The 20063-nt window shown below is 45.1% G+C and overlaps 1 protein-coding gene across 4 annotated transcripts in view; it reads left to right on the forward strand.

Annotated features, from left to right (window-relative positions):
* The window catches only part of GIPC1 (GIPC PDZ domain containing family member 1), a 32712-nt gene extending 21376 nt beyond the window's left edge, over positions 1–11336 (forward strand). For all 4 annotated transcript variants that reach the window (XM_028717279.2, XM_028717276.2, XM_028717277.2 and 1 more), the window contains 3 exons: positions 8248–8360; positions 8960–9041; positions 9288–11336. In XM_028717279.2, the coding sequence (XP_028573112.1) occupies positions 8248–8360; positions 8960–9041; positions 9288–9439 (347 nt within the window). In that variant the 3' untranslated portion in view covers positions 9440–11336. The remainder of the gene's footprint in view (positions 1–8247; positions 8361–8959; positions 9042–9287) is intronic.
* Positions 11337–20063: the final 8727 nt, after the last annotated feature.

Raw genomic sequence — 20063 nt, forward strand, 5'->3', positions numbered from 1 at the left:
TTACAATAATAACACCAAAGTATTTTTGCTGCAGATAATAAATCGGCAGCAAAGTTACTGTCAAGATGGCCTAATAGTATGAATAAGCTCCAGCAAAATTTCATATCCTGACATCTTTATAACTTTCCCCCTAATACTTCTGGGATCTACTTGTTTTGAATTTAATGTTGTAAGAGAAATAAACAGGCCACTGACTAGCATTTTGATGTAAAAATAAAATGGCCATTAAAAAAATTATCCAGGTGCCAATTCTTGATGCAGTCGAATGTGTTAGCTGGACCCTTGGTTATGGCTTGGTCTACATTGTGGAATTTTTCATTTCTTTACCAATATGTGGGACTATACGGTCCTCATGGGCCCACCCTGAAGCAGAGGTCTCTTTCCCAGAAATCCACAAGTGTTCTTTCCACTCATGCCGTAAACCGATTTGAGCTATTGCCTGCTAACTGCCAGGTTCCATCCTTGAACACTTTCATCAATCTCACATCACATATTTGTTTAGACATTGACCCTTTATGTTGGAGCAATGAAAGAATCTCCCGGAGCAGCACTTCTCTTGCTCTTTATCTTTCTAGTTGGTCTTTTTGGTAAAGGCCAATGACTGCAGTCCTCCTGCTATAACAGAGATATGATGGAGGGGGCACTGCTAGAATTGTCCCTAGGCGAATAAAATTGGGGTTCAGGGTGAACAGTCTTAGTCTTGGAAAATCAATACTTTCTCTCCATGCCCTCGTTCTGTGTGTGCACTTTGGTCCTACTGCTTTTCTGTTCCTTTTCATTGGTATTTTAGCTGGCTGGTTACATTGATGGGCTCCTCTGAATTGCTGTGTGTGTGTCCCCACCCCTTTCAGATTAGCTATTTCACTGGCTCTCCTTGCTCTTCAGAATGAAGGTGATGAAAAAGTTGTTGACGTCTGGACACCTAGCCAAGTCTAAAGGCAGGGGCCAGCCAAGAATACTATGAGGCTTAGTCGCCCAGTTAGGGTTGTATCATTCCTTGGAATGTCCCCACAATGGAGCTGAAAGGGCAGAGGCAGGAAACCTACAAAGAACAGGGCCAGGAACATCTGGGGATAGTACCCAGCTTCTGGCCAAACACATGTCCCTGCCAGACCAGATAGAACAACCCAGCATTTTATGTGTACTGCTTCTGTCTATGCATTCCCAGCTCCGCCGTAGGGAGCTGTAAGCAGACTCTCAGCAGTTGAGGAGGCCCATGTAGGGTCTGTGTATAACCTCATGCTGGCCGCATGAAGCAGTGGAATTGGACCTGAGTGAATGTTGTTTTTCCCTATTTTGTGTGTGTATGTGTTAGAAACTGTTGCTTGTAAATTATGGATAGGAGAGCAGTCTGTGTAAATCCTTTGCCCTTTGCTTCTTAACTGAGAGCACCTCTTCTCTGCGGCCAAGTGTACTCCTCAGGAAGGGAATGCAAAGCAAGAGCTGTTGCAGCAGAGAAAAACTCATTCTCATGTCTGTCCCCATGTGAAAGCCAGTGGGGCAGTTTGGAGACCACAGCTCCTGTGCAAGTCCGCCCTAGTATCATAAAACGCAGGGAGGCAGGATCTAGAGAGGTCCCATTGGTAGGTCTGCATCCTGGTCTTTCCTGCAGGCAGCATGTCGGTTCTCAAAGTTGGTGTTCAAGGTTAGCCTTGCCAGCTATTGTCTGTCGCGTGGCTCTTTAATTGTGCCATATGTTCGAGCTCAGCCCAATGTCTAAGGGCAGTCTGCCGCCAAGATTACAGCCTTTTCTGATCTTAAACCTGGCACAGCCGCAGCCCATAATGTGCTAATTTGCACTTGGAGGATAGTGGAATGCTGGAGGGATCTGAGGGTGGGTGTGCTGGAGGCTTGGAGGAGCCAGGCAGCTGCTGCTGGGGATGGTGCCAGGATGTCGTGAGCAGGCAGTTGTTTTTCTCTGGATTACTGAACTCTGCAAACCCCAGCTTGCTGGACATGGGGCTCCTCTGTCCTTGTTAACTAGAGAGTGGTTGCCTAGATTGTACAATTTGTACCATGCCTCCTTGCAGCTCTGACATTGGGATTATGTGATAAGGCATAGGAGAAGGCTGACTTCACTGATGGCAGGGGCAGAGTATTGGGTTCCTCTTCTTGCAGTTTGCCAATTGATCTGTAGAGCCTATTCCCAGTGAACATGTCTGTCAATACAATCAAGAAGTGTAGTTTTAGAAAAGCACTATTAATCTGTCTTGCCAGTGCTGTCGCCACCTTAGGGTGGCCAGGTTGATGCACCATGAGGAGCCAAGGCTGCTGGAGATGAGGCACCTCAGGAAAATACGTATCAGCCATTTGGCGTTACATGTCTTTAACTGCCCCTGGAGAAAACTCTGGTTATAATTACAGACAACACCACAGCTGTGTGCACATAAACAAGGAAGGAGCACATGTGTGTGTTGTGGAACAACCTGGCAGGTCCTTGGGAGCAGTGTATTGAAGCACCGGATGAATCACATCAGTGTGACACGAGCACGAAGTGTGCTGATGTATGTGGCAAAAAGGGAGGAGTTACTTTCTTGAAGAGAAGAATACTGGCCTGTGCAATCTTCCTCTAGTTTTAGAGAAGGATCTCAGTTTGGTGGTAGACCACAAAAATTGCATGCTTGGGCATCTCCAATGAGGGCTGGGAAGGACCCTTGTTTGCAGCCTTGGAGAACCTCCTCTCAGTCAGCCTAGATCATGGTGAAGAAACAGCAGCCTGCAATGCAGATGTTTCCAGCAAAGTCTTTGTGACCACATAGGGGTGTGTGATATTTGAGGAGTTGGTAAGAATGGCTCATTCTGCCTTGCCCATTTATGGCATTTGCCCCCTTGTGTGGCCATTAGGAAGAAAAAGTCCCATGAACACAAATTGGATCTTTTTATAAGCCAAATTCCTATACAAGGGAAGAGAGAGAAGCATGGAGTGGAGATGGCTCAGGAGGGAGATCTACGTGACTGAGTATGGCTGATCAAAAGTAGGTTTGGCTTTAGCTCTGCCAACATTTGGCTTTGGAATGCAGCCCCACAAGATCACCCAAAGGCTGGCTATACAGCCTTTGACCTTAAAAAGGCTCCTTGCTCATGGTGTGGACACTTCTGAGCTAGATGGACCAACCTGCTGCCATCTGTATGTTTTGAGCTGCAGCTCCCATGGCATGAGCCCTGGCCAGTGGTCAGGAATTATGGGAATTGTAGTCCAAAACATGGAGAGCACCTGTTTAGGGAAGGCTGCCATAGAATGCTGGCCTGGCCTCTCATCCAAATCAGGAATTCCTCTACCTGTCTGGCTGATAGAAGAATGACTGCACAATCTCTCATTATGAATGCAGGCAATTATAGTGAACTATAGAAAACCTAAGTTGTTCCTTTATAAATGAAGAGCTAGGAGCATGTAGAAGAGGTGCTAAGCTATTGCTCCAGAGCTGCCTCTCACTGCCTCTTTTGGAATCTCTGTTTCTTACCTATTAAGTGTCTGAGTTACTGCATTGAAAGTATATGTTGCAATGGCTTCTCACGTCGATAACAAAAGCATTTCTTTCTCCTCTGGCAATTAACTAAAGTTTTCTATAGAAGTGACTGTTGAAGCCTGTCCTCCAGTTGGAAAGACCCGCTCTAGCCTGGAACATGAATGTAGTCCTCATTAAATTAATGGGAGACACTCACACCCTGCTGCCCAAAGCTTGGCCATTTCTTCTTGATTATGCTTATGCAGAAGCACGTGACCACTCTCGCGCGCATCTGCCTTATAAGCTGGCAGACTAATCGTCATGACAAAGGAAGTCAATGCCTCATCCCAGCGACATTCCTAGAATATTGTGTTCTTCTATTCCCAGCCAGGACTTTAACCTGCCAGTTACTTTTCCAGGACCACACACTGGATTGGAGGCTGCCTCCCACCAATTAGTTGTGTTGGGCATCTGACTTCAGAGAACAAAGCAAATTTGAAAGCCTCAGCACTTGTTTTAATTCCTTTCTCAAAGTCTCAAAGCTGCCCCCGTGTCATTGCACACTTCTGTTATGACAGAGATTTTAAGCAATGATTTGAACTAATATGAAGTGATTTTTAGTTCCTTTGGGCAGGAAATCTGCGTGGACTTTTGAGCTTATTCAACTAGGCCAGTGTATACCACAGAATATACAGGGGGAAAATAGCTTGGCAGAAGTTTTCCATTTCTAAGCACTACATTCCTGCTGATAGACTCAGATCATATGCTGAGTTTGGGAGGGTATCGCTGCGGTTCTGTATTCTTTTGCACCATTCATCACCCTTCCATTAATTGGTTGTGAAAAAGAGTGGTACTTCCATTTCATGAAAGCCTTCCCCAACCTAGTGCCCTCCAGATGTCTTGGACAAAATTCCCTATTTTCCCCAGCCAGTTTAGTTGGCTAATCCTATTAAGTGCTTCATTAAAGAACCAATACTTTCCATGTCCCTCCATAAAGTGCCCTGTGTTAATGTCATCAGATTAACACATCTGCCATAGATCCTCTGTTCATGTAGTTCAACACAATGTTCTGTAGGCAAAAATGCAAAGTGTCTGAGATAAAATATTATCTTATGCATTTCTACTGTAAACTATACAGAAATGGCCTGCTATATGCAGTGGCCTTCCTGTTACTGCTTGTAAGTGGCGAGAGTGCTTTGGATAATGTTGCTGATTTAAGGAAAAGGCTCCTACGGCTACAGTCTGCTTGGAGGTTAGAGAATAAGTTTACAAGCGGTATGAAGGAAGAAAGCATCCAGATCAGAGAAGAAAGCATCCAGATCAGCAACAGGCCAGATAGTTGCAGCTGTGTAAAGAACTGCTCAGTCAGCCAAACCTTATCAGGTACTCGATGAACCACCACAAACCAGTGATGGCAACAGGGGCCCAAAGCAATTGCAGAAGTTGGGAAATGGCAAGGAGATTAGGACATTGTGGCTGATGGTTTCACCACCCTCATGCACTGTTCAGAGGAAGTGAGCAAAGACTGCTTTCTCAAGCTTGCAGAATTTGTACAAAACCTTGGCAGAGGTAAAATACTGGCGGGGAAAGAAATGCCCATCCTGTTTGTACTGCGGTTGGATGCACAGGGTGGGAGCCACCTAGCAGGTCCCATCAGCAGAAGCCCTGTGCTAGGACTTCGGCTTGCGCAGAGGGGCTTTCCCCTCTCTTCTCCCTGCATAGCCTCTTCAGTTGGCTTGAGAAGGAGGTCAGGGGAACCCCCCAGAACTGTGTGTAGGGGGAGGAGAGGAGGGACTCATTCCACTTGCCAGCTGTGATGCTTGTGCCAATGGAATGATCAGTTCAGGCAGTGCTGAATTCTTCCACAGTGTCCACTGCAGGCTGCTGAGGGACTGGAGCTGAGGGTGTGTGAGAGAAAGACAGGTGACCGCCTTGCGGTTTTCCTTTCCATGTTTCCAGGTATAATGTGAAGAGAATAGTCTGTATTTTGGATTAGGAGCTCACAGATCTCCTCGTAGGAACTTATAGAACTTATGCCCCTCTGCCTGCTGCTGCCCTGCAATCCCCATCAGCCATGGCCGGTGTGAGCAGTGGTCAGGGATAGGGATCGGTGAGAGTTGTAATCCATCAACCTCTGGAAAGCTACAGGTCCCCTGCCCCTGCCATAGGCAGTATGTTCAACAATAACCTGAAAGCGTGGAAAGGTCCACTTGACACACTGGTACAAACCCTGAATTCACTGCTCTTCTGTTACATGTGAAATGGCCCTCTGCATCTCCTCTGCCCAACATAGCTCTGTTATCACTATCTTGTTTTTGATTATGCTTACCTTGTTGGGGTAGAGTTCTTGTAAGTTTGCTCCCCCTGCTCCTGTTCTTGCCCCGCATCTCCCCCTTGGTGTTGACACAGCTGGCTTCTTCCAACATCACTCTTTCTATTCTTGCCTTTAGAAAGAATGTCTAATTCAGACTGTCCTGCAGTGCTAGACTTCACCCCCCTCCACTTCCGCTTTCCCCTTTCCTCTATCTGGGAACTCGGTGCTGCAGAGGCGTTGACCCCTTGGCAAGCCATGGATCTAACAGGACTAATTCCCTCTCCCTAGGGGCTTTAATTGATTCTTCGGCTGAACTTAACAGTGCCTTGAGAGGCACGTAGACTCAGAAGGTGCAGTTCTGGCAAGGGCTATGGAAATATGACATCTGCAGGCATGGGAGCTGCTGCTGAGAAGATGTCTTTTTTGTTTTACTTGAGCATTGGGATGTGAGAAGGAAATGGGCCTGATGTGTTTCGGGGGGATATATATATATATATATATATATATATATATATATATATATATATATATATGCAGGTTTTGGTGTCCTCGGGTGTCTTCCCGTGTAAAAGATGGGGTGTCTAGGCGACGTTTCGACGAGGTCTCACTCGTCATCTTCAGGCTGGTGCTTTCGGCTTCTTGTTACTGGAACAGAGCAGGATCTCAGTGTTTGAGTTCCTATAAATACTGTTGAGGTGTGGTGTATAGCCTCCAATGTTCTGGGCAGAGAGGAAGTTCCCAGGCTAGTGTGCCTTTTCTTCTTTTGTTCCTTAATTACTTGAGGGATATCTTGAGTGATTTCTTGAGTGATATCCTGAGTACCACTTAGGTGGGTCATTAGGTGTGGATTAGTTGCTAAGGCCTTTGTGTCTTGACCTCTTGAACTTTGTGAAGAGTTTTTCTGAGAAGATGGCTGTACTGCACTTAGTTGTGCTCTGGCTTGGCTTCGTGTATTGCTCTTTAACATGGAACATCACCACAAGAGAATAATCATGGAAGCCATCGAGATAGAGAAACACCCTCACAACATGAACAAGCGTGACGACACATCCCGCTTGCCAGACATCTGGAAATTAGCCCTCCCCACAAAAACTGACACCAGAGCCAGAGGCACACAGAACGCCATCACCAATCAACCACACCAGACCCAAACCCAGACCCTCTCCACAGATAAATTACAGACACCATCCAGTAGCCAAACCATGGTGGCACCTCCGGATGCTGCACCCCCCTGCAATCCCTACACAGATCTGGCTGGCACAGGCCACAAAACCACAGCTCTCCCCTATACACGAAGCCAAGCCAGAGCACAACTAAGTGCAGTACAGCCATCTTCTCAGAAAAACTCTTCACAAAGTTCAAGAGGTCAAGACACAAAGGCCTTAGCAACTAATCCACACCTAATGACCCACCTAAGTGGTACTCAGGATATCACTCAAGAAATCACTCAAGATATCCCTCAAGTAATTAAGGAACAAAAGAAGAAAAGGCACACTAGCCTGGGAACTTCCTCTCTGCCCAGAACATTGGAGGCTATACACCACACCTCAACAGTATTTATAGGAACTCAAACACTGAGATCCTGCTCTGTTCCAGTAACAAGAAGCCGAAAGCACCAGCCTGAAGATGACGAGTGAGACCTCGTCGAAACGTCGCCTAGACACCCCATCTTTTACACGGGAAGACACCCGAGGACACCAAAACCTGCATTCCTGTACCCGTGAAAATCTACGAAAGCATATATATATATATATATATATATGGTCTTCAGCTACGTAGAATGGCATTTCCTAAGCTTGTTTCACAGTGGTCTGCTTGCCATCACTCCCATGTTAGCTTCCACTGTGGAAAGATTGTCCTCACCATTGCTATTGCCTACACCATTTCTTGAATGTCTCTCTCAATCTCTGCCCTTTCTTTCTCAATCTCTGCCCCACACATTATATCCTCCCCAGTTCCACTGACATCCCGCTTACCTATCTGTGCACTTGGCATACTAAAATGTGTTTCTTCCTAGAGTTCTCCTTTTGGAATTATTGCCCTCACCCAACTATTGCTTTTTAAAGTCGTATCATTCTTGTACTTTGACAAACAGTCACTGATACTGGCTGGGTGTCACTTGCTTGGAATTGGACTTGAGTGAAATGGTCTTCTCTAGATATGCCAACGGCTTCATGACCGCTTCACAGTGTGTGGTAGTCGTGGAAAACATTTTTGCCTTTTGACTTTGAGCTTGAAGCACTTCTCTGTGAACTTCCCGTACATGAATGGACCTTCACCTCGGTGCTTTTGGCATGTGACTGCAAACCACCTTAAAATGTGGGTCAGTAGTAACATGCTGAAAACTGTGTGTTTCTTTTTCATGCTTCCTTTTCATGCAGTCACTGTGTGTGGAAAACATTCTGTTGGGCTTGTTTCTAAGCTGGGACCACCAGTGTGCAGACTCTGCAAAAAAGCTCACCAGGCTTTTCTCTTGCTCTGTTCCAGATATGATCAGTCAGCGGTCTGCAGGAGGCAAACACAGCGGGAGCGCTCAGCTTGGCACAGGAAGGGGCACCCTGCGGCTTCGGGCCAAAGGACCAGCCACTGTGGAGGAACAGGTGTGTATTCAGCAAGCCCAGAAATGTAGAGCAGAAGGATGGGCAGCTCTGCTCTGCTCCACCTTTTTCCAAGACTGGTTTAGAGCAGGTGTCCACAAATTCACCCCCCCCTCTGGTGAGAGGGATGCCCAGCAGCATATTTCCCCCTGCCCCATAGCTCTTCCTTGTGGCATGGTTTTAGAGGACGGGGGAGAAGGAGCAGCCATCTCTCCTGTTTCTCTCATCTCCTTCTTCCTGCTTCTCCTTCAAGTTATTGTGCAGACCAGAGAAGTAAAGGGATGTTATGACGGTATTGGTGGCAAGAGGGATAGTCCAGCTGATACACGCAGCCCTCGGTTGGTACTCTTCCTCACAGCCTTCATGTGTCTTCTGAAGACACGGAGCCACACGTGGTCCCCGGATAACCAGCTCTAGAGTCTCCCACTCTCCAATCTCTACCAAAATTCTTCAGCCACATTGCAGCCATTTTCTTCTGCATTAGACCCATTGGCCCTGTCAGCTAGTAGCTGTAGCCAAGCCGCAGCTGCCACCCCTCAAGTTAATAGAGAGGAAAACAGACATTGTCGCTGCTTCAGTCGTTGTGTTCTTCCTCTTCACAGCCATCTGCATTTGAGGAAAAGGCCATTGAGAAGGTTGATGATCTTTTGGAGAGTTACATGGGCATCCGTGACACAGAGCTAGGTGAGTTGCCGCTACCTTTCCTCTTTTAATCTGGAAATAAACCACCCAAAGCAAACTAGTTAAGAGACTGGAGCCTCCCTGTAGATGCTGGCATCTCCCCTTGATTGGCACACCTTTCCAATGCTGGAATGGGAGCCAATGTGAAGCTCTCCCTGTGCCTCTGTCTCAGTTGTTGTGTTGGCTTGTGAGCTGTTTGGGGTGTGGAGCAGATGCTCACCTCTGGCTTTCTTTCCTTCCCCCACATAGCTGCTACCATGGTGGAGCTGGGAAAGGACAAACGGAATCCTGACGAATTTGCTGAGTCCCTGGACGAGCAGCTGGGGGACTTTGCCTTCCCCGACGAGTTTGTCTTCGACGTCTGGGGAGCGATTGGCGACGCCAAGGTTGGGCGCTACTAGGACTCTGCGCCCTCTGCTGGACCCTGCAGGCAGGACTACTAGGCAGGCCACTGGTGGGCCTGGCACACCACTGTGCCCTCACTTCGATGCTGGGCCACACCTGCCTCCTTTCCCTAGGGGCTGGAGAGGCCCTCAAGCAATAAGTCACCTGCATTAATGACTGGAGTGTAATGTGAATGGGGGCCAGAATCACTGCTGCTGACCACCTCTTTGTGCATGAGGCTCCCTCAGACCTGAACACAGTCTGCTAGGAGTCCCTTGCTGCCAGTTCTTGGCTTCTGCCACTCTGCTCATACAGTTTGCTGTTCTCAGGGAGATGCAGCTGCTCCTTGCTGGTTTCCAGGCCTACCCTTGAACGAGGATATGCAGGCATCCTGATAGGCAGTTAGTCTGGGGGGAATCTCACATCGGGCGATGGATGAGGCTGGGGTGAGCTCGGATGGGTTTGGACAGCCCTGACACAACCATTTGGGTGGGTGGGTGGGCAGGTGCGGCAAAAGCTCCTCACTGTGCATATCTGCTCTGGGTGGGCTAAGAGGGTACACACACGCATCCCTCTTTTCCAGCATGAACATCCTCTGCTGGTCCAGCTCCAATCCATTTTGGTACAATATGCACTGGGAAGCTGCTTCTCTTGCTGCAGGTGGGACCTCATTTCATAGCTGTTCTCTCTTGCTTGATCCTCGTAGCTTGGCTTTGGGTAGTATATGCAAGAGAGGCACTCAGAAATCAGAGAGCATCAGATTACAAGGTAAAAAAACAACTGGTGGAGGAAATAAAGTCCCCGACCCCAATCTTGTTTCCTAGAGAGATCCTTTCCTTCCATGTGGCTAGGCAGTCCTTCCAGCTGAGTTTCGGCTGCTGGTCCTACCCTGCCTAACAAAGCCTGCCTCTGCTTCCCGGCCCCATCGTCAGCTGTTGAACTTGAATCCATTTTGAGCGGCAGTCTCAAGCTTCCTTTGGTTAGGCATGGCTGAGAACAGCTGGCAGCAGAGGCACAAGGCTGTATAGCCAGCCACTCCCTCTCCCCCTGAATGGATCTGGCTTGTCCTGCCTCCAACCACTTCCCCAGAGCGAAGCGTGGTTTCAAGGCCCCCCTCCTCTTTAACCACCCCCCCATCTGCAGCTGAGCTTCTTGCCCCCAGTCACTCACACTGTATGGATAGTACAAAGGTTGTCGTACCAAGTGTCTCACTGGCGATGAGCCATTGCTGAGCCTCTCACACCAGTGGCATTCCCCCATCCCAATTACTGCTGGGAATATTCCCTTATTGGACTGGTTCTGGGGAACTCCTCTGCTCAGGGTGGTGCTGCTTGGCACTGGGGACGTTCCCAGAGGGCAGCAAAACCACAAGCAGCAACAGCAGCAGGTTCTCCTTGCGGTCTGGGTTTGGGCATGTCCTTGTCGAGATCTGTCTTTGACTAATCTGTCCAACTTTGTCATACTGACCTACCTCCCAGGGTGGCCCAGTTAATAATGCCTGAAAAGCTGCCTCTGTTAAATTATTGATATTCTCTCACTGACACTACACGCGCGCACACACACACCCAAATGTTGGGCCTCTTCCCTGTACTGTATCCCAATACTGTAGTTCAGGCACTGTCTGGTCACCCTAGGAGCCATGAAGGCCCCCTCCCTCTTCAATTACACCTCACAGCCCCAATCCACCTACTGTATCTCTTTAAGACACTAACCCCAAGTAGGATGTGGAGCCTAGTTGCCCTCGGGACCCACACCTCATGCTCAGAGTGGGTGAGGTTTCTGCCAAGCCTTGCCTTCCTGTGCCCTGGCACCGGAAGCCTTGTGGGTAGACCAGGCACCACATTCTCCTTGGGCATATTTTTGTATTCTATGTGTAAAGCATCTTTAAGATAAAAATATATTGACATTACTAAATCGCTTTTTGCCTGCATGTGTGCTTAAGGGGCGTGTTGTGGGGAGGGGAGGTGCAGAGTGCCCACAAGTGGAGTTCCGGCTTATCCCATCTCTTGGCCGACACGGACAAAAATTAAAACTTCCTCTGTGGATGAAATGGTAGGATGCAGGAGTTGGGACCCAGCCAGTTAGGGTGGTGTTGCAGATCTGTGTAAGCAAGACGGTTCTCTGGTTGCTGCTAAGGGAGAAGTGAGCAGGAGCGTGTAGCAACTACCTCAAAAGAGAGGTTGCAGATGGCACATTGGGAAAAAGGAAACTACCCAGAGAAATACCCAGTAAAACAACTGCAGTACTCTAACTTCATGGCCAGGTGCAACTTTTTCCTTGGGGGGGGGTCTCTATGCTTGAGCCCTGTCAGAGCAACAACATAAAAACAATGTGTCTCGTGTGCTAGGGGTCTGCCTCTGGAGTGAGAGCAAATAACCTCAAAGAAGTTGTTCGATTTCTGCCCTGTGATATTTGTGTTTCCTTGACTCAAATATTTCTAAATCCCCCTCTTGGAGCAGTCCAAATATTAAACGGGTTGGTGAGGGCTGGGTTGGAAATGGCCCTGCATGTGAAGTGGAACCAGATGCTGCACTGTGTGCAGCCAGCAATTTCATTTAAATGGGCACTCTGAGATTCTACAGCTCCTAGTAAGCTGTGTAGGCCCTTGAATGCTCTGGTCATGTGGTATTGGAAGGAGTTGCTCCCCCCTTCCCAGGTACATACCAATTCTCCCCCCACCTTAGAATCAAATTAGCAGGGATGTGTCAGATGCCCACCCTTTGAGGGGCCGCAGTGATGCTTATGGCAGTCTTGTCTTCCAGTCTTCTTGCTGCAGCCACTGTACCAGGCCATGCTTAGTCAACAAGGTGGACCTTGAGCTTTCTGTCTCCGCTGCTGGAAGGAGCATCGGGTAGGACTATTGTGGCTATGTTTCTGAGAAGCAACAAGCAGGAACAAACACACCATCCTGCCGGCTGATTGGGGGCTGGGAAATGGGATGGCTTCCCCCCATGGGAGGCAAGGCACAAACAATGAGGGGAAGAAGGCCAACTTGTTCATCCCCTGTCAGGATGCACAAGACAATTAGCTGGGCCATACAGGTCTAAACAGGGATTCAGCAAGCCATTGTAGTAACTGGTCTGCATTTTCATGCATCATGAAACTGGTTCCATACAGGGTGTCTGGGAGCACTCTAGTTGTGATGGTGTTAAGGGTCCAAGTTTGCTCCTAAAATACTGAGAGCAAAGTTACTTGCCCATCCATTCCTTAGCTGCAGCCCTGCTGCCGACATTTTAGTGCAGTTGACCCCTGGGAGTGCCTGCATTGAGCTGAATGTGCCACACAAAAGCAATTGGAAGGATGCTTGTTTTGAAGCCTGCATGACGTATATTGCCGTCTGTGTTTTATTTACCTTTTGGTAGTTGGACTTGGACCTGTTCCATCCCTTAAAGTTGTTTTAAAGAGCACAGTAAGAAATAATAGGATGTCTCCCAGAGAAAACCAAGACTCCACCCTTGTAAACAGCTGCTTCTCCATGTAGGATGATGATGCCCTGGAGAAGCTACTCTCCTCATTCCACTCCACCTCACCCCAGAAGCACTTGTAGTCTGCTCTCTCCTACACCCACCCACTGTTCTGTGGGTTCCCCTGGTGCATGTGCACACACACACCCCGAGTCAATTTTTTTTTTGGGGGGGGGGAGCCTTGCTCTGCTAGTGGGAACCCTTGTGTGGGCTTCCATTAGTGGAACTCATTATCTGAATCCTGCTCTGTGTGTCGTTCTGGCTTTTGGGGGGGCTTATTCAGATGTCCAACCTAGCAACTTTATTTCTTGGTATTAAAAACACACTTCTCTGGACCGAGCACTCAGAAGTAGTGCAAAATCCTATTCCCCGTATATCTTTGGGGGAGGTAATTTTGTACATGCTGCAGGAGGGGAGAGGGGGAGAGAATTGGGTGCAAATGCCTTGCTAAATGGTGTGAGAGTCTTCAGGGACCACTATAACATTGCAGCTGTTAGAGGAGTTTTTTAAGACCAGCTTGGCAATCCTGTTGGAATGGTGCAGCAGGGACTACTTAGCCTTTGACTTGAACAGGGAAGGGGAAAAAGACACATGCTGCCTTTCAAGAATATAAGAAAAAGATTTGTAGATGAGAACAAAGCTCCATCTGGTCTGGTCCCAGCATGATTTCTTTGGAAATTCCAGCAGGACGTGGAGGCAATAGCCTTTCTTTGTGCATTTTCAGCATGAGGTACTCCAAAGGATGCGACAGGGATAGGCGACCTGTGGCCCTCCAGATGTTGTTAGACTACAGTACATCTCTCATAATCCTTGGCCATTGGCTATGCTGGGCTGATGGAAGTTGGAGTCCTACAGCTTCTGGGGGGTCACAGATTCCCCATCCCTAGAGCCTTGGCTTTCTTTGCACTCAGGTGGGGGAGCTACCATGGCCTTTGTAAAGCAATCAAGAGATAGCAGCCAGCAGTGCTTTGTGGGGGAATGAATTCCACAGATTACCGTAATCCTGCATTGTGTGAAGAAGTTCCTTTCATTTAACCTCCGAGGACTGCTTTTACCAATGGTACAAGCAAGGGTAAAAAGAGTATGTGAGGAAGTGTGTTGCATGTAATGATTTGTCATAGTCATGCAGCCCTCAATCAAAATAGGACTTACAAGCATTGGTAGACCTGCTGGTGCAGGAGAGAAGGTGGCTGGGCAGATGGGATGGGGGAAGTGTATGATTGGGGAGACAAGGACTCGCCTTTTGCCCACAGCTTGTATTTGCTCTTGGAGCACTCGAGTGAAAATATTTCCTTGCAGTCAACACGCTAGCTTGGAAGGTGTTGTCTGGCAATTGAGTCACATTCCTGCTGTAAGCAAGCAAGCAAACAAAAACCCTTTTATTTGGATAATTTTTTTTTTTTTAATGTTTTTTATTGTATTTTCTTCATCATACCCATCCACAAAAACGAGAACATGAACAAAAACCCTAACAAATAACATTTAACAATAAGAAAATGTTACACAAAAAAGAAAAAGAAAAGAAAAAGGAAAAAGAAAGATTAGAAATAAAGAAAAAGACAAAAAAGAGATAAAAAGCGCACATACAACAGTTTGTTAAAACCGACTTCCTTCCCTCTTGGTTTCAGATGCCTGCTTTTAAAAGTTTCATCTTAACAGCTGGTGTTAGTTTTTAGTTTATAACATCAGAAGAGTTAGATCAGACCTACTGTAGTTGGTAAGTTACTAAAATTACCTTCGATATATACCATAAATTTGTTCCAGTCCTCTATTAACTTTGTATTTTTTTGATTTCTTAGTCTTTGCGTCAATCTTGCCAATTCTATAAATTCGTATAGTTTCAGTTGCCAGTCTTTCAATGTTGGTAAAGTTGGGTTTTTCCAATTTTGGGCGATAAGTAATCTGGCCGCTGCTGTTGCGTATTGGAACAGGGTTTTATCTTTTTCTATTATTTCTTTTCCAACCATCCCTAGCAAAAAGGCCTCTGGTCTTTTGGGGAACGTGTAACGCAATATTTTTTTTAGTTCATCATATATCTGATTCCAGAATCTTTTAACTCCCTCGCATGACCACCACATATGTATAAAGTTCCCCTCATTTGTTTTGCACCTCCAGCAGGCCTTATTGCCGGTCTTGTACATCCTATTTAATTTTTCTGGTGTTAAATACCATCTATAAATCATCTTCTCCAGATTTTCTCTGATTGCCGCACTTGCTGTAAATTTTATTCCCTCATTCCATAGTTTCAGCCATTTCTCATGTTCTATGTTATAACCCAGATCTCTTGCCCATTTTACCGTGACTTCTTTAGTTTCTACCTCTTTTGTGTCGGCTTCCAATAAGATGTTATACATTTTAGATAATAATTTACATTTACTTTCGATTATTTCTATTTGAAATTTAGATTTTTTCCTATTCATTCCTATTTTCCTGTCTTCCGCCCATCTTGCATTGATTTGGTGATATTGAAACCAGCTCTTCAGTTTTTCTTTCATCTCCTCAAACGATCTCAATTTCCAGCCTTCATGGGAACTTGTCAATAGATCTTCATATGTCAAACCTCGCTCTTCTGTATTTGTTTTTTTAAATGAAAGGATATCCGTGGGGGACAACCACCAGGGTGTTTTGGGTTCTAGCAAATTTTTGTTTCTTTTCCAGACCTCATAGAGGGGACCTCTGATTATGTGACTCGAGAACCCCTTATGAACTTTCTCTTTATCTAACCACAGGTAGGCATGCCAGCCATACCTATTATCTGCACCCTCAAGATCTAATAAGTCCACATCTTCTAAAGTTATCCAATCTTTCACCCAACATAAGCAGGCAGCTTCATAGTATAATTTTAGGTTGGGTACCGCCAGCCCTCCTCTCTCCTTTCGATCTGTAAGCAGTTTGTATCTAATCCTTGGCCTTCTACCTTGCCATATGAATCTTGAGAGTACTTTCTGCCAGTCTTTAAATATTTTATTCCCTCTGATCACCGGGATGTTTTGGAAGAGGAACAGCATCTTAGGAAGAATATTCATTTTTATCGCCTCCATCCTACCTAGCCAAGAAAGGTTAACTCTACTCCATATATCCAGGTCTTTTTTAATTTTGTTCCAGGTCATTGTATAGTTATCTTCGATCAGATTTATATTTCTAGGTGAGAGCCAAATGCCTAAGTATTTTATTTTTTTGGACACTTTGATACCGTGTTGGCTCTCTAATTTTTCTTTCGCATCATTTTTCAAGTTCTTTACTAAGATTTTGGTTTTTAGTCTGTTCAGTTTAAATCCAGCCAGTCTGCCATATTCATCTATTATTTCCAGCGCCTTCTCCGTACTCTTTAGTGGCTCTTCTAGGGATAACATCAGGTCATCCGCGTAGGCCTTCAGTTTGAACTCCCTAGGTCCTATTTTGATCCCACGGATCTCAGGCGTTGATCTTATTTTATTTGCTAAGACTTCTAAGACCATAATGAATAAGAGCGGGGAGAGGGGGCAGCCTTGCCTGGTTCCCTTTTCAATTTGGAATGTATTTGTTAGGTTGTTGTTTATCACCAGTTTGGCTGATTGGTTGGAGTATATTGCCTGTATTCCTTTCCAGAATTCTCCCTCTATCCCCGCTTCTTCCATGGTTTTTAAAAGAAACAGCCAGGAGACGTTGTCGAACGCCTTCTCCGCGTCTATAAAGATCAGGGCCGCTGGTATATTGTTATTAATTTCCAAATACTCAATTAAATTTATAGTGTGTCTCACATTGTCTTTCAAGTATCTATTTGGTAAGAAGCCTGCTTGATCTTTGTGGATTAGACTTAACAGGCATTTTTTAAATCTATTTGCCATAATATCGGCAAAGATTTTATAATCGTTATTCAGTAAAGATATCGGCCTGTAGTTCTTAATGCTCGTTTTATCCGTATCTGGTTTTGGAATTAATGTTATGTAGGCTTCCCTCCACGACTCAGGGATTCTCCCACCTTTTAGGATATTGTTCATGGTGTCGCAGAGCGCCGGGGATAGTTGACTTTCTAGGACTTTGTAATATTTAGCCGAAAGGCCATCTGGGCCAGGGGCTTTCCCTATTTTCATTTTTTTAATGGCATTTTGGACCTCTTCTATACTAATGGGTTTATTTAGTTGTAATCTTTCTTCCTCCGTGATCATCTTCCCTTTATGTCTCTTTAAATATCCTTCTATTTGTGTTGTGTCCTCTTCTCCCCTCTTATATAGTTCCTCGTAAAACTCGAGAAACTTTTTTTGTATTCTTGTTGGGTCTACTATCAGTTCTTCCTCCACTTTTATTTTATTTATCGTATTCTGTTTCTGCCTTTTCCTCAACTGCCAGGCTAGAAATTTCCCTGTTTTATTTGCTGACTCGAAATATCTTTGCTTCATTAATTTGATCTTCCATTCTATTTCTTGGCTCGTCAGCATCGAGTATTGTGTTTGTAATAGTTTTATTGTTCGGCTACTTTGCTCATCTTTCGGGTGATCTATTAGTTTTTTCTCATGCTCTCTTAACTGCTTAAGGATTTCTTCCAATTTCTGCTGTCTTATCTTCTTCTTAAAATTATTTTGCTGAATGAATAATCCTCTTATTACCGCCTTACTGGCGTCCCAAATTACTTCTATGTTTGTTCCTGTATTCGAGTTCAGCTCAAAATACTCCTTTAGGGTACTTTTGGCTTTTTCAACAACCTCGTCATTCCCTAATAGATATTCATTTAGTCTCCATCTGAAGCTTCCCTGCGGTGCTCCCTTAATTTCCAATATTATTAGGCTGTGATCTGAGAGCGTTCTTGGGTGTATATCACATCTTGTTACTCTTAAGGTGAGTGTTCTCGAGGTCCAGATTTGGTCTATTCTGCCCCAGCTTTTGTGAACTTCCGAAAAAAAAGTAAATTGTCTTTCTGTTGGGTGTTTATGTCTCCATATGTCTATCAGATCTAAATTTTCTTCTAGATTTTGAAATGATTTCGGTAGCTTTCCTTGATTTCGTTTTTTATTTTCCGTTTGTCTATCAATATCTGGTAATGGCACAGCATTGAAGTCACCTAGTAATATTATCTTATTATCATCTAGGTCTAGTAATACTTGTTCTAGTTTCCTGAAAAACTCAGGTCTGTTTGTATTTGGGGCATAAATGTTAACTACATTAATCTTTTCTCCCTGGAAGTTAATTTGCACCCCTAGTACCCTCCCCTCGTCATCCTTATATATCATTTTCGGTTCCCATTTTTCCTTAACATATATTGCTACTCCTTTTTTTTTCTCTTCCGTAGAGTTTATAAATTCCATACCCAGGTGTTTATTTATTAAGACATGTTTGTGTTTTTTAGCTACATGAGTTTCTTGAATACCAATTACATCCAGTTTTCTCTTTTTCAAAACATTTGCGATTTTATTCCTTTTGGCTTTTTCGTTCAATCCATTAACATTCCACGTTGCAATTTTAAGGTTCATTTATCGCTTTTATCTACTGGTAGGTAAGTGAGTAACTTCCTACTTTGGGTTTTACCAAGTTAAATTCGGGTGGTTTTGTCTTCTATTTGTTCCTCGACCTCTTCCTCTTCGCCCTCTTCCCCTTCTTCCTCCTCTCCTTCCTCTCCCCCTCCCCCTACTCCTCCCTCCCCCTCCAATCTTCCCCTCAGCCTCCCCCCTCCCCTTCCTTCACCCTCTCCATCCTTCTCCTCATCTCCTTCCTCTACCCCCCTGAGGTCTTTTTCGTATCTTCGTAGAAATTTACTTACTTCTTGGTTTTCGGTTATCTTGAATCTCTTCCCTTTGTAAAAAAAGGAAATCCCTTCTGGGAATTCCCATCTGTGTTGTATATTATTTTTCTTTAAGATGCCCACTATTTGTTTGTAGCCCTCTCTTTTTCGAAGGAGCCTAACTGGTATTTCTTTAAAAATGATAATAGGTTTCCCGTCTATTACCAGTTTCCTCTGGTAACTTTCTCTCAGAATCTTGTTTCTCATGTCACTTGATTTAAAAATCACTAAACAGTCTCCTGGTACCTTTTTCAATCTGTTCTGTTTGGGTCTTATTTTTACTCTGAAGGCATTTTCTATCGTTTGTGCAACTTCTTCTTCTTCCAATGAGAGCCAGGTCGCAAGCTCTTTGATCATTTTCTCCCTTATATCTTCTTCTCTCTCCTCCCCTATTCCTCTAAATTTTAAATTTAATTGCTTTTGTTTCATCTCCATCAAGGCTAAGTTATCTAAGACCTGATCTTGAGTTTTACTCAGTTCTCCAAAATTTTCTTTAGTTTTTTCAACTTCTTTTCTCTGGTCTCTCAAATCCTTTTGTATTTTTTTATTTAGTTCTTCTAGGGTTTTCGTTTTAACAGTTAGTTCTTTTATCTTGTTTGAGAATTCCCCTGCAACCACCTCAATTTTTTTATCAAAGGAATCTTGCATCTCTCCTAACTTTTTTTCTATCCGTGTTTCGTTTTGTCTAAATTCCTCTTTTATTTTCAACCATAATGCATCTAGGTCTTTTATTTCCTCTTGCCTTGAGGTTCTCCTATCCATTGGTGTCCCTAAAGGCTTTTTCCCGTCTTTCCCCGCCATCTGCCCGCTTCCCCTTTCCCACCCCTCCCACCTTAAGTCAATCCACAGGTTTTTATGGCTTTCCCCAAGGGGCTTACAATCTTAGATATTTGGTTTGTCACCAAAGGAATTTTAGTCTGCCCCTTAATTTAGTTTCGGGCTGCCCCTTGATTCGGGCTCGTCTTCCCTTTAGGTCGGACCTTTCCCAATACCAGGAGCTTTCCCTCTTAGTTTACAAATCCTTATAGTTATCTCTTGTCAGGGGTAAGTTCCGATTGCAGAAAGTACAGCGTGATATACATAACCAACCAAAATTATATATAGAAAAAAAGCAAAAAGAGAAGGAAAAAAAAAGGACAAGGTCTGAGATACTTTGCAAGGTCAACAAGAGGAAAGAAACCCGAAGGAGGGGCAATAGATGGATTAATACAAGTGGCACAGTCCTAAGTGGTGCCAATGGCACTAAATCTTTTCTTTTAAGTCTTTTAAGTCTCTGCCTCTTGTGGCTTAGTCTATTCCCACGTATTGTGGAATTTGTCCTGTTAGTATTCCCTTATGAACAGCCAGAGATCGGAAGATAGCAATTAATAGGTAGGAAGGGCAAATGGGCAGGGGGGGGCAGGTATATGAGCGTAGGGGCAA

This window comes from Podarcis muralis, chromosome 2 (assembly GCF_964188315.1).
Source record: "Podarcis muralis chromosome 2, rPodMur119.hap1.1, whole genome shotgun sequence".
In the NCBI taxonomy this organism is placed as follows: Eukaryota; Metazoa; Chordata; class Lepidosauria; order Squamata; family Lacertidae; genus Podarcis; species Podarcis muralis.